This window comes from Alligator sinensis, unplaced genomic scaffold, assembly GCF_000455745.1.
Source record: "Alligator sinensis unplaced genomic scaffold, ASM45574v1 scaffold672_1, whole genome shotgun sequence".
NCBI classification, from domain to species: Eukaryota; Metazoa; Chordata; order Crocodylia; family Alligatoridae; genus Alligator; species Alligator sinensis.
Window position 1 is genome coordinate 210,436 of NW_005842830.1, and position 13,999 is coordinate 224,434.

Consider the following 13,999-nt stretch of genomic DNA (forward strand, 5'->3'; position numbering starts at 1 on the left):
GCAGGAATGAAAAGCAGATGTTAAAAAACACAGGGGCTGAGATACATCCCTATTTCACTCCATTGTTGATGTCAAAGGCATTTGATTCTTTCATTTCATAGACTACAGTTGTCTTTATACCTTAATGTAATGAGCAAACGATGTTCAACAGTTTGGGAGGACAACCCAGTGTGATTCATAGATTGTAGAGTCGGAAGGGACCACAATGGATCATCGTGTCTGACCCCCTGCCCCTGGCAGGAAAGAGGACCGAGGTCAGATGACCCCAGCCGGGTGACTATCTAGCCTCCTCTTGAAGACCTCCAAGCTAGGTGATAGCACCACCTCTCTTGGAAGCCCATTCCAGATCCTGGCAACCCTTACTGTGAAGAATTTTCTCCTAATGTCCAGTCTAAACCTTCTCTCCAGTAGCTTATGCCATTGTTTCTTGTTGTTCCAGGGGGTACCCTGGTAAACAGATCATCTCCTACTTCATGTTGCTCTCCCCTTATGAATTTGTATGATGCCACAAGGTCTCCTCTCAGCCTTCTCTTGGAAAGGCTGAAGAGGTTAAGGTCCCTTAGCCTTTCCTCATAGGGCCTTCCCTGCAGGCCTCTAATCAAACAAGCGATTCTTCTTTGAACCCTCTCCAGGTTGTCCGCATCCCACTTGAATTGGTACTCCAACTGCAGCCTGACCAGTGCTGCATAGAGGGGGAGCATCACCTCCTTTGTTCTATTAGTCATGCACCTGCTAATGCACGACGAGGTGTGGTTGGCCTAATTGATGGCCTCTTACACTGCCGGCTCATGTTCATCTTGAAGTCAATTATGACTCCAAGATCCCTCTCTACCTCCGAGCTGCTGAGAAGGACAGTCCCCAACCTGTAGGTGTGTTGGGGGTTCCTCCTTCCCAGGTGGAGTACCTTACATTTATCTTTATTAAATTGCATCCTATTTCTCTCTGCCAATTGATCCAACCTGTCCAGGTCAGCCTGAATCTGCACCCTGCCCTCTGGTGTACTAACTTTGCCCCATAACTTGGTATCATCAGCGAACTTGGAGAGGGTGCTCTCCACACCCTCATCCAAATCGCTGATGAAGATATTAAGTAATATCGGTCCGAGGACCATATCCTGCGGGACCCCGCTGCACACCTCCCTCCAGGCCGAGAAGGAACCATCCACCACCACTCTTTGGGTGCGGTCCCTAAGCCAGTTGGCCACGCACCTGACCGTGTAGGCGTCCACTCCACAGTCTGCTCGCTTCCCAATGAGGATAGGGTGAAAAACTGTTGTCAATGGCCTTCCTAAAGTCCAGGAAGATGACATCAGCCTCAGCTCCCATGTCCAGGCAGTATGTGACCTGGTCATAGAAGGGGGTCATGTGGTGGGCTTGCTGGCGGCAGCCCAGTGCGCCAGCTTCAGAGAGGTTTTAAGTGATTGGTGGGGCACTCTCCACCAATCAGGAAAGGCAAGGAGAAAAGTTTGCCCTGCTCCTACCCAGGGCTGAAGTGAAGAGCCGGACTGGAGAGGGGACTAACCCCCTTTCTCTCTGATTGTTCTGTTCGTAATCTGTGGGCAGAGCCTCCAAAGAGAATAAAAAGTCAGCATGCCCAACACCTGGGTGGCTGCAATGAGGGACTGAGAAGAGGGCTAAGAAGAGCTGGAAGAGCTGGCCAGCAGGACGGAGTGGTTGCCCCAGAAGAGCCCGAAGAGACTCACCAGATGAGGAACAGCAAGCATCCACATCCTTCAGTCCTGCCATGAGGGAGCACAGCATTGGTGCATGGATCAGTGCATAGAGGCCCCTGGAGCTGACCAAGACTCCAGCACTGCACAAAGTGGCTTGGGTCTCCCACAGCTTGCACGAGGCAAGGCCATTGGTGCACACAATGGTGCACAAGGCCATGAGCAGGCCGGCTGGGAGAGCCCTACGAAATACCCGAGGCCCTGAAGAGGGAAGAAATGCTCCACCAGGTGACAAGGAGAGCCTCTGTGGGTCCCAGGAGTGTGAGTTTCCCAAGAAAGGAATTCCCACAGGGGAGGGGGCCCTTTCATCCGGGCAAGCCATCGGGAAACCCCTGAAGGAGGCAAGGGAGATGGGTTAGAGATTAAGGCCCCACCCACTGGGTTATTTAAGTAAGGTAGTAGGGTGCTGCAGGGACATCAGGGTGCTCCCATTTCCCTTTCTCGGGGGCCCTCTGCCCCAGGTCACCAACAGTACCCTAGTGCAGCTTGCCTTTTCTCTACCTTGGGCTCTGCACCTCATGCTTTGTAAACCTTGCACCCTATTAGAGTATGAGAATGCATAACGTTTGCTAAGACTCCCCTTTCTGATTACCTGCTCTCTCACCTGTATATAGAGTATTTGTATTGATTTGTACATATATTGCCTATGGTTCCTATATCCTCTGTTAATATGTCCTATTTTAACTTTATCTCTTATTCAATTGTATATAGTTAAGTCCCAATACGTGTCCTGACTCTGTTATATATAGGGGAGGAGGAAAGCTGTACCCAGCTGAGCAGCCACATCTCCCCAGTGCTCCTGCCCCACTAACATTCCCTTCATTTGGAGAAGGGGTATATAAATTGAGTACCACCTGGGCTACACCAATTTCTTTACAACAGCAAAAAGGCCCTGTCTGTTGACCGTGTTGAAGGCCTTTGTCAGATTGATGAAGGCTATATACAGTGGTATTGATTTTTCTCTATGCGTCTCTTGCAGCCACTTCACTGAAAATATATCAATGGTGGATCATCCTGGGTGAAAACTGCATTGACATTCACGATAGAGTCTTTTCAGGATAGAGATTTCAGCCTAGGGAGCATGATGCGAGTGACAATTTTCCAATGCAGTTCAACAGGGAGATACCTCTACAGTCACAGTCCCTTCTTTTTTATATAATTGTTCAAACCAAGAATCTTTGAAATGTTGTGGTACTGCTTCCTCTTTCTAACAGAGCAGTGTAGCTTCATGAAGCTTTTGACGTAATTCGTTGTTGGCACATTTGTAGATTTCAGCAGGCAAACAGGCATTGCTGGGTGCCTTGTTCCCCAGACAGGGAGCTGGGCTGGGAGTCCCCCTGACATGCAGACCTTGCCCAGGCCTTCCCAGGGCTGGGGGGGGAGGAAGGGGAGGAGTGTCCTCATGACGGGGGGCTCCCTTCCCCTACCCCCCTGCCTGAGCCTCCTGACAATGGCAGCCAGAAGCTGGAGGACTGCATCCTGGTGTGTGAAGGGGGCAGGGAGAGCTCTGATTTTCCATTATAAAAAACCAAAAATCTAATGCCAAAATTAGTAGGTATTTAGAATGTATTTTATTCTAGTGATTGAGGCAGTGGTTGGCTTCCAAATAGCTTTAAGATTGTAAATATATCAATAAAACATTGTGTTCAAATGATACCTATATATATAGTGGAATTTTATTTTAATTGTGGAAAAATGTGGATTTGGGGGGTTTTAATCAGAGAATTTGCAATTTTTAAACAGATAACCACTTATTTCCCTTCCCTGTACTCTTCAAATCACAACTCTAAGTAAGGCTCCAAGCATGGAGTAAGGAGCAGGGTTCCTAGAGGTCAGGAAAGAGTTCTCAGGTGGCCCTCGAGGTGGTGTGGAAATCAAGGGCTGTCTGTAAGCGGCCGAGGCCCTTGGCAGATCTTCTAAACTCCTTGCAGTTCAGGCAAGACGTGCTGCAGTTTCTTTGGTAGCCAAGCCTGCAACATCCTGGTGAAAGAGGGGAATTCTGTAGGGGAAATATTTTTTGAGTTTTCCTTCTCCAGCCTTTGCTTGTAGATTTTACTGTAGAAAAGTGCAGGGCTAATTCAGGACTGTGGAACTATCCCTAAATAATGATTTCTTTTCGCCTTTGGAAGGCATTATAACCCAAGGATTTTCAAAATAAACCAACCAATATCCACATCTGACCTGTGCAGGAAAACAAAACAAAAACAAGGAAAATATTTCTTAGACCCCCTAAAATATTCCTAACCTCCTAGAAACTTTTTCTATGTCTTTCTTTGTTTCAAATTATACATCTCATGCTGCCATAGTGCAGGCAACTTTAAGTAGCAAATATAAACATTTCCTGATAAGTTTGTCTGTTTTGTTTTCTTGCCAAATGTGTGTACTTCACCAGTTTTGAAAAAATGTTTTTGTTTAAATGAGGTACAACATCAACAGATAGACAGGAAAGACTAGTTCTTCCTACTTAGACTTCACAAAAATTGTACGACCTTTATTAAAATATTAACATAATATAGGTTCTGTAAATGTAGATATGGATATTTATAAATCTGCATTGCTTGTTTGTATTTGCCTAAATTGGAAAAATGTATTTGAACTAATTAGCATGTCCTCTCTCAGTTCCATTAGCGCCTCCTCAGAATTTGACTATTCTCAACTACACAGCAGATTCTGTGTGGCTAAAGTGGAATCCAAGTCCTCAGCCAAATGGTGTTATTAAGAGATATACTTTCAAGATTCACCAAGGCAATAACAAAAACCTATTTTTTCAGGTATGTTTGCAACATTTAGTTGGGTTTTGGTAATTTGGAAAAATACATATTAGATTTCTGACTATCTGACTCGTATCTCAAGAATAAAATATGATATTTTAAATGTCTAGCTATGTATTAATAAAAAGTGTATGAACTGACGCATGCAATTTATTAAAAAAGAAAATTAAGATAAAATGATAAGGTAAAAATTATTAGGGTTTTTATTTTTTTGAACATTCAGCATTTCATTAATGTAATCATGATATTTGCTTTGCCCTCAGCCAATATTTCATACCCTGAGTTTGATATTAGGGAAAAAACAAAAAATGGCCCCGTTTTATGATTCTTCACTTCCTTTGTTTACTATTCAAGCATTTCTGAATTACCTAAAAAACAAACAAAAACAAAAGGAAAAAAAAGGATTTTAAATTGACTTGCAAAATGGGTAGAAACTGTAGCGGATTGCTTTTGTAATGGCATCTTTCAGCCAAAATAAAACTTTAAGTGAACAAAGTAATGAGTATATTTGAACTTAGGAGTGTCAAAGATTCTGTCCATTGGTCAGATCCAACCCATGGAGCTGCGGTGCTGCCTTGCTTCCTGTGGGTCTTGGACAAGACCCATGCACCACAGGCAGCACACATCAGCTTTACACACTACATACATGCTGCATCTGAGGCCAATGCAGATTGGGTCCACAGACTAGCCCTGAGTGCCAGATCCAGTGCTCAGGATCAGTCCAGAATGGCTTGCACATCACGTGCATCATGAGACAGCAGGCAGATTTAGATTTGATAGAGACGATCAGATAGCCTCTATCAGAGACCATCACACTTCATTGATGACTTGCAGTAGTGGGACAGGCAGAGCCATGCATGAAGGGACATTGCAGCTGCACCCTATAACAGATTTATTTTGACAAACCTGCACCTGCTTTCGTGCTGGAATTGAGCAGCTCTAACACATATTTCTGAATGTATATCTATAGGTGGCTATGAGTGTCACAGAAGTAGCTGCTCTTTTGAGAGAGCCTGTATTTTTACGTGTCCTGCCCTATCCCTCTAAAATATTCTTTTGTCTCAGATAACAGAAAATCTATTACACTCATCTCTTTTACTCTGATTCTCCTAGAAGGCAGGGCAGGGTGGCACCTTAGAGACTAACTTGTTCAGAAATGCATACGCTTTCAAAGATGACAGCCTACTTCTATCTCATCAGGAGCTTCAGGATAGAAGTAGGCTGTCACCTAAAGGATTATGCCTTTCTGAATGAGTTAGTTTCCAAGGTGCTGCCTTGCCCTGCTTTCTTCTTGACTTCAGACTAACATTGCTAACTACCTCTCTCTTCTCTACTTCTTGAAGAGGAGAGAAGGGGATGAGAAGAGGAAGGCCAAAAGTTAGCCAAAAATGACTCTTTAGACTGGCACCAAGTCAGTGCTAGAAACTACCACCAAATGGGTGTCCTGCCCATTCTCTGAGATGTAGTTGTGATGCAGGTAGCACAGAATGGAGAGAGATTGGGGGTAGTATTGTGGAGTGGCTGTGCCATCAGCTCTCAAGGTCAGATCCTTTACCATGATACTGCTGATGGGTACAAACATGCATTATATTTTGGAACAAAAAAGGTGCATTTGATTAACCTTTTTGAGATTTCATTTTTTTGTATAGTTTAGACATGGCAAGATACAGTTATCAGAAGATATGTGTCTGTCTCACTGTGCATATGTATTATTCAATTTAATGGCTTGCTTTGACAGATCTTCCTCACAAATGGAAGGAAGTGTAAGGAGGGAAGAAGCTGTGTTTTCTAGCAGTAAATGATCTGCTAGGTGGGTTGTTTTACTAAAAAATTTGAGTGTACACTAAGCAGTCCCTCAGAAACAAGGAAAGCAGCAGACAAATACAATTACTGCTTCTTGACTGCTGCATTTTAGAGAAGCTCTTGGTCTCTCCTTTCTTCTGATATTTATCTTGGTATTTCTGAAAAAAATGAAAAGAAATGAATTCTTGAACAAGTAAATGAAATGTGCATTCATGTATCAAAATATTGTATGTGTTCATACACATAATGCGTATCAGGATAAAGAACTTGACTTTGCTTTGCCTTAGCTCTTTTAGGTGATAACAGACTATTGGAGAAGAAAGAGTGCAGTACTAATATTCTCATTGATGTCAGTAGGTACAGGGTTTGTACTACTTTTCTAGTAACAAATGTTTTCTTCTCCTGAAAGAATGTTTCAGGTTCACAAAATGAGGCAAACCTTGTTGGATTGGAGCCATTCAGCACTTATTTTATCAGTATTTCAGCCTTTACAAAAGTTGGAAATGGCAATCAGTTCAGTAACATCATCAAATTCACAACAAAGGAATCAGGTTAGAACACATTTCTTTTTTATTAACTTCAATTTTTTCTGTGCAGATTTCCTTTTATAACTGAACAGTGTTCTTCCTTTTACTCTCCAAATTGAATGCACCATAAAGCTATCTCATTTTCATTTCTCTGTTGACATTCTTATTGTACCCAATATGCCTGGAGTTAGACTGGGTCAGACCACTGACCTGTCCAGCCTAGCATCCTGTTTCCATCAGGGGCAAGCAGTAGATACTCTAGAGGCAAAATATAGAAATGGAACATGTCTGGAGTGGTCCACCCCATTATACCCTCCCTGGCATATAATAATTATCTCACCAGTTTGAAAGCTGGCAGTGGAAATCTGGAAATAGAAGGCATTCTCTACTGAAAAGAGAGGCTTACATGGCTATTATAAATCTTTTGGTAACACCATAAGTAATATAAATATAATACTTGAAGACCAAAATGATGTACAAAATGATATTTTGGAGCATTAAGAAACCACCATTTCAAGCAGTACCCCCAGCAGCTGGCTGTAGAGCTGGCAAATAAATTAGGTGCTGCTTTAAAAAAAAATCTTGTAATCAATCCAATCTTTTAAACTATTCTGATCACTTGCTTTGGGGTGGGGGGAAGACAGTCATTAATTAAACTTCCTACTTTGTCCCATTTTGCTCTTCCTGATTAACTGGGAAGACAACTATAACTGAACTTACTTAATTAATCATCCGCTAAAAAAAAAAAATCCCCCCACCTGCAAATGTTACCTTGTCTCTAGAACTCTGATGGCACAGGGAGAGCCTTAGTAGCTTTTTCTCCTTTTCCTGTACATCAGAGCTAGTCTTTTCCTTATTGTTGGACATGATGTCAGGGGAGAGAGAAAAGAAACTTTCACTATTTTTTCTTCTCTCTTACTTTGGAAATCCAGCAATCTAACTTCCCTGGGGGAATTTAACCAGTTGTTCCTGCTGTTTTTCATTTTCAATGTGATATTGTTTTTACCTATTACATTTCATAAGCTATACCTGAGCCTTAAAAAGAACTCATGCGGTGGAGAATGGAAAGAGTTGGGGGCGATATAGAAACTTTTTGTAACTCCAGAGGAGGAGATAGTCTTACTATACCGATTGCAGGTGTAGTACAGCATTGAAGAGAAATCAGGCTAAGGGAGTGTAAGGGAGGACAAGAGAGTAAAGTGCACATGGCTGGTTTTAGGGAGCCTAATGTGCTATCACTGTTTCCATTTCAAGCCTTGTTTCAGTCATGTTCATAGTTGCTGGGAAGAAAGCCTCTAGTAAGTACCATCAAAGACATTTTTCATATAAGATATAGTGTGTTTTTATTACAGTATCAATTTGTCTGTCATCAGAATGCCCAATCCCTATTATAAGCATTGCGCCGCCTTCTCTAATTATATTGTAATGTGATTACCCTGTTAAGTGTGTGGCAATGTTAACCTTTTGGTGCCTGTGTAACTTTTTAAGTTCCAGATATTGTCCAGAATGTTCAGTGTACTGCAACTAGTTGGCAGTCAGTTCTAGTGCAGTGGGACCCACCTTCCAAGTCAAATGGCATCATTACTCATTACATCATAAGTTCTGAAGGAAATTCTACAAACTTTTCTTTTTATGACACGGTGCACACTTTCAGACATCTGATGTCAAATGTTTCTTACCAATTTAAAATAAGAGCTGCAACATTGGCTGGTGAAGGAGAAGAGCAGATCTGTAATGCCAGCACATTTCCAGAAAGAGGTAACCATTTTTATTCAGTTCACATGTTGTTTAATTTAAATGGAATTAAATTATTCAGACCTTTGATGCCTTCCTTGCATTTACTGCAGCAGCTGAGTCTTCCCTTAACAAAACATAATCAGAGTTTAATTCACAGTTTAATATGGTGAAAAACAGGGCCCATTCATCCATCCCCATCTTAAAGTGCCCTTAGCTCTGAGTCCAAGGGGTGGGGAGTAAAATTTAATTGCCCAGTAGGACTTAAAGATAAAAAAGTAAGCGTTTGCCATGCTAGGTCTTGTTTTCATATGTTATCCTACAATCCAATCCCAGTATTGATTAGCTCATAGTTAGATCAGGTATAGTTTCACCTCATTTAATACTCTCATTCTGACAGTTCTATCTGAAAGGGAGGTATTTCAGCAAATAATGTCTTGTATTTTAATGTTAATTATTCCATACTGTGACTTATTGGAATTTCAACAATAGAAGTTATAAATAAAATCATTTAACATCCCCAAATGTTCTTTATAACTGACAAATGAGTAGGATTTTTTTAGTAGGAAAAGCATGCCAGATCCAAAAAGATACTAGGCACCTGAACAGGAACCAGGTACCTCAAAAATTGCCTGTTGAATGGCTGCCTAACTGTGGAAGGATCAGTAGCTCATTAGATGCCTTCCTGTTCAATCTGAAAGATCCAAAGTCACCTGTGCTTTCAGTTCTGTACTTGCCTAGAACTGCCTGAGTGCCAGCAGCAAAACGTCAAGTCTGTCGGCTGCCAGTTTGGATCTAGAAACTAAGCAACGTGGCATAGTTTCATAGTTAGTTTCATAGTTAGTAGGGTCAAAAGGGACCTGAGCAGATTATCAAGTCTGACCCCCTGCCATGGGCAGGAATTAATGCTGGGGTCAAACAATCCCAGCTAGGTAATTATTTAGCCTCCTTCTGAAGACCCCCAGGGTAGGAGTGAGCAACTTCCCTTGGAAGTTGGTTCTGGATCCTGGCCGCCCTGACTGTGAAGTAGTGCCTCCTGATGTCTATCTTGAATCTACATCTAAGTCCCTATAGGGCTTGCTAACATCAGCAGGATCAGACCCCACACAATCACAGTTACTTTATTTTAACAACACAGCCAGTTGTTGTGATGTTGTTGTCCATCTTCTGTATCTATACTATAGCCTATACATTAGGAAGTAGGAAGTCTTCATTTAATTTTCTTGAATTTCAGCATGATGGAGATTCAAATCTGTATTTCCCACCTCCAAGAGAGTGCAATAACCATTAGGTTATACACTGACCTCGGTAGGAGGGGAGAGGGAAAATTTCTGCCCCACCTATTCAGAATCGCCTACTCTCCTGGAGGTAGGAGATGTGGTGTTAAACCTTTGGTCTAGGTCAGCCCTTCCCCCTTGTAGAGGCTCATCACTTAATTCTCAATCAGTATAAATCTACAAACTACTTTTTTTTCAAAGAAGCACTCTGTAAGCTGCAGACAGCAATATACATGTATTGTTTACATTACTTCCTTGGAAATATTCAAAAGCATTATATGAAGTAACATTTTTAATAAGTTTTAAGTCAGCAGAACTTGTCAAATGTTTTGGGAATGCAAGTACCCTGGTAGTTTTTGCCTAAATATGAAAGAAGTGGATTTTTTCTACTTTTTGCCAGAAACCTTCTAGTAATTAATAGTTTTTAAAATTTTGGAAAGATTTTAATCCAAGACAAACACTGGGAAGGGGCTCAGGAAGAGAAAGAGAGAGAATTTGCCAGAAATACGTTTATCTCTATTCTGTCCTCTTTCATTTGTATAGACCTGGGAACTAACTCTACCTATTTTTCTTTTTGAGGAACTTAAAATGTTGGATGACTTTATTCTTTGAATTAAAATTTTTCTGGGAGACTGTGATATGGGATATCTTTAATAAGCCTTGAATGAGGAAAGAGCAGATAATGGGATAGCACAGCTGGAAGACTATTGCTAGAAGTGTCCTCATGAAATTTAATTCATATTCTGATTGGCTGTTCTGTTTGACTAGGCTTTAGAAGTCTTTGTGTTCCCCTGCTTAAGAGCATTTTATTTTGTTCTCATGAATGTTTGGGGACATGTCTGTCCATTGTAATAGTATACACATTCCTATGAGAACAAGCGTATTTATATCTAAACAAGAATATTTGCTCCTTTGTTATTTGTTATCAGTCATTTCCTACAACTACATATGCAAATATTTCAAGGGAGATGACACTTCCAAATGACTTAGAAGACATGTTCTAAATGATGAATAGTGAATATTTGAATTTAGCAAACCCTGTACAGGCCATAAATTGAAAATTTTGTCCAAACTATTCAGCAAGTACCTATGAATGACTATATTCGCATATATTGGGATAGCTACTGAAATTAGTTTGAAATGGAATAAAGAGCTATGTTGGTCAAATGGCCAGTTTTACAATAAATTAGATTATTACAATTAGATCATAGTTATAAATTTGGAAAATATTAGAAAGTATCAAAGTATAGATTTACATATTTACAGATGTCCTTTTCAGGTTCAGTCTAAGTCATACTCGGGTCAATAGAAATGTTCCCACTAGACTCCCATCTCAGTGAAGTCATTAGAGATGACTGTACCTAACCCTATCTAAACAGCAAACTGGCTAAACTTTAAGCATATGCTTTAGTCCCTTTACATTTAATACCACTTAAGATCAAAGTGACATGTGAACTTAAATGCTGGTTTGAAAAGGGGTTGGTAGACTGGTAAGTGTACGCTTCAGAACATTGTTGAATACAAGGCTCTTCAAAAAGCCAGAGGCCAGGATAATGGCTCACTCAATTCTGAGACAGAATCATGTTTGGAATAGATCTATGGCTAGTAGCTTACAAGTTGTCAGACTAAACTGAGGAGCACTTGACTGTTATAAAGGCTGAGAGAACTTGTTTGGGACAAAGTAACAGGAAGTGTAGGTTGGCCTCTGTGGGAAGCTCTGGACCAGGAGGGCTTCCAAACAGATAGCCTGTTAAAGGACTGTGGAAGACCTAGGAACAGGGAGCTCTGGCAAGGAAGCTTCTGGGTCAGGGAAGGTTGGCTGTTGGACTTGTATTGAACTGTTTTATGTTGGGATCAGCTGAAGATTATTAGGTTGCAGCCAATCAATGGTACCCTAAAGAAAGGGTCTGGAGAGGTTTTGGAGATGCTATGAATGCACCCTGGGCTGGGGAAGACAGTCTAGAGGGACCCTACATTACAAATATTTTTACTTGGAGATGTGGTTTTTTAAAATTAATTTTGATTTTATTAATAATATTAATGAAATATTTTTATTAATATATGCCAAGGGTGTCAAAGATAAGGTCTGCAGGCTGGATCTGGTCCACAAAGCTCTTTCATCCAGCCCATGGAGATCCCAGAGGCCTGGGAATTAAAAGGTGGGGCAGGTAGGAGCAGGGTCTGCTGCTAAATTCACAGCCTAGAAGCCCTGATGTAGTTGTGTGTTGGTGGGAGCAGGATGCAAGCAATGGCTGTGTTAATCCTGGTGTTCCCACGCCATTGCCATATTCGGATCCTGTCCAGGAGAACCTCCAACATCCAGATCCAGCCCAGGAGCCCACGTGAATTTGGCACCCCTTATTTGTACAAACAATATGCAATTCATATAATGGATTATATATTAAATTAAATTGACCTCATTATTGATATTATTAATAAAATATTAAAACACTTTTCTTAATTTGAAATATCATGTGCCTTATATATTTTTTATCAATGCAAGACTAAACTCCTCAGTTACAAAATTGGAATTCTTCCTCCAAAACTGTTGCAGCTCCAACTCTTGCTATTGTTTAAATGTTGAAACTTGGTTTAAATGTAGATACTTTTAGTTGTTTACAACAAGCTAGTTGTTATCAGGTCAACATTTCCTCAACTATGTGTTTGGATGAATTGTTTTCTAGCTACTAGGAATTGGAGATTCATGGTTGGGAATGGAAACAGTTTTATAGCTGTTGTCAGCTTCTTATTTATGGTGGTCTAAGATTAGTCACAGAATACATAGCCAGCACTGAGTCACTGACAATGCATTTATTTTTGACAGAAAGTGAAATCAAATTTGGCTCAGTGTCTAATTGCATAGTATCTGACCTTTACATGCTTTGCAAAGATTGTTTGATTTTTTTTTTTAATGTAAACTTGTTCATATCTGGATACAACCAAACACGAATCATGAAGATTAAATTTATGAGGAGATTAGTAGTGTTTGCTGTCTAATCCAGCTCCACTGTCACGGTAAACTACTTATACTAGGATAGAGTACATGACCCACAAAGAAAAAACCTATGAACTTTGTGGTGGTTATATTACTTTGTGTTTAGATATTTTATATAGGATATGAAAGATAATATAGCAAATACACATGCATGAATGATTTAAGATTTCATGACTGAATAGCTATTTTTGGATTATATCCAAGAAAGGATTTATTAAGGTTGAGTGAGTTTATAGAGGTGTGGAGGGGGAACTACTTTAAACTGGTGCTAACATGTTCTCTAAAGAGCTCTCTCAATTTTAAATCTGACCAAGTTCACTAGGCACAAGAGTATAAACAAACTCAATAATTGCTAATGTGGGAAACAAAAATGAAGATACTTAATGCACCATTTGGAGGTTCTGAAATTTGAACAAATCAAAATGTAAATTTTGTCTTTGTTCCAGCCCACTTTCACTCTCTTCTCTGACACTTCTACACACATGCACTCAGTCAAAAATATTAAAGACAATGATTTTAGCATTATGGCATAAGATGTAGTTTGCCATATTAAATAATAATAGAAGAAAGTATTTGTATTGTGGCAACTAGCGGTCTTCAACAGGTTGGGCCCCCATTGTGCTAGGTACTGTTTATTCATGTAGTAAATCAGTGAAGGCCAACCTTTTTGGCAGGTGTGCCACAAATTAGCCCCACACCTCCCCATTCTGATCCCTTTCTTTTACTTGATCTGCTGCTCTGCTTTCTGCTCCCTGTAGTGTGCTCTGTGATCAAATTGCTGCTCTGCTTTGTGCTTCCTGCTGTGTACTCCCTGCCTGATCGGATGCTCTGCTTTCTACTCCCTGCCCTATCTGCTGCTTTGCTACCTGTCCCTTCCCTGATCTGCCATGTGCAACACAGAGGCTGCTGGTACCACTTGTGGCTGGCCACCCTTGTAGTAAATGATGGTTTTTGCCCCAATTGCCTTTTCTATTTTCTTCCCTAAATATAAATTCATGCATAACTTGTCTGGATTAAAAATGATAAAGATGGAATATATCCTAGGACAAAGTTTTAGCTGAGTGTTTTCCTTAGTCTTTTTCTCACTGTTGCTAACCATATATGCACATATTAACTTACCTTCCCTAAAAATAGAGAGGGAATGGCTGATGGAAAAGGCTCTT

At 40.7% G+C, this 13,999-nt stretch overlaps 1 protein-coding gene across 2 annotated transcripts in view; it reads left to right on the forward strand.

Moving 5' to 3' along the window:
* The window catches only part of PTPRQ (protein tyrosine phosphatase, receptor type Q), a 239,951-nt gene that overhangs the window by 133,391 nt on the left and 92,561 nt on the right, over positions 1-13,999 (forward strand). For both annotated transcript variants that reach the window (XM_025191547.1, XM_025191548.1), the window contains 3 exons: positions 4,349-4,500; positions 6,713-6,854; positions 8,319-8,588. In XM_025191547.1, coding sequence (XP_025047332.1) covers positions 4,349-4,500; positions 6,713-6,854; positions 8,319-8,588 — 564 coding nt within the window. The remainder of the gene's footprint in view (positions 1-4,348; positions 4,501-6,712; positions 6,855-8,318; positions 8,589-13,999) is intronic.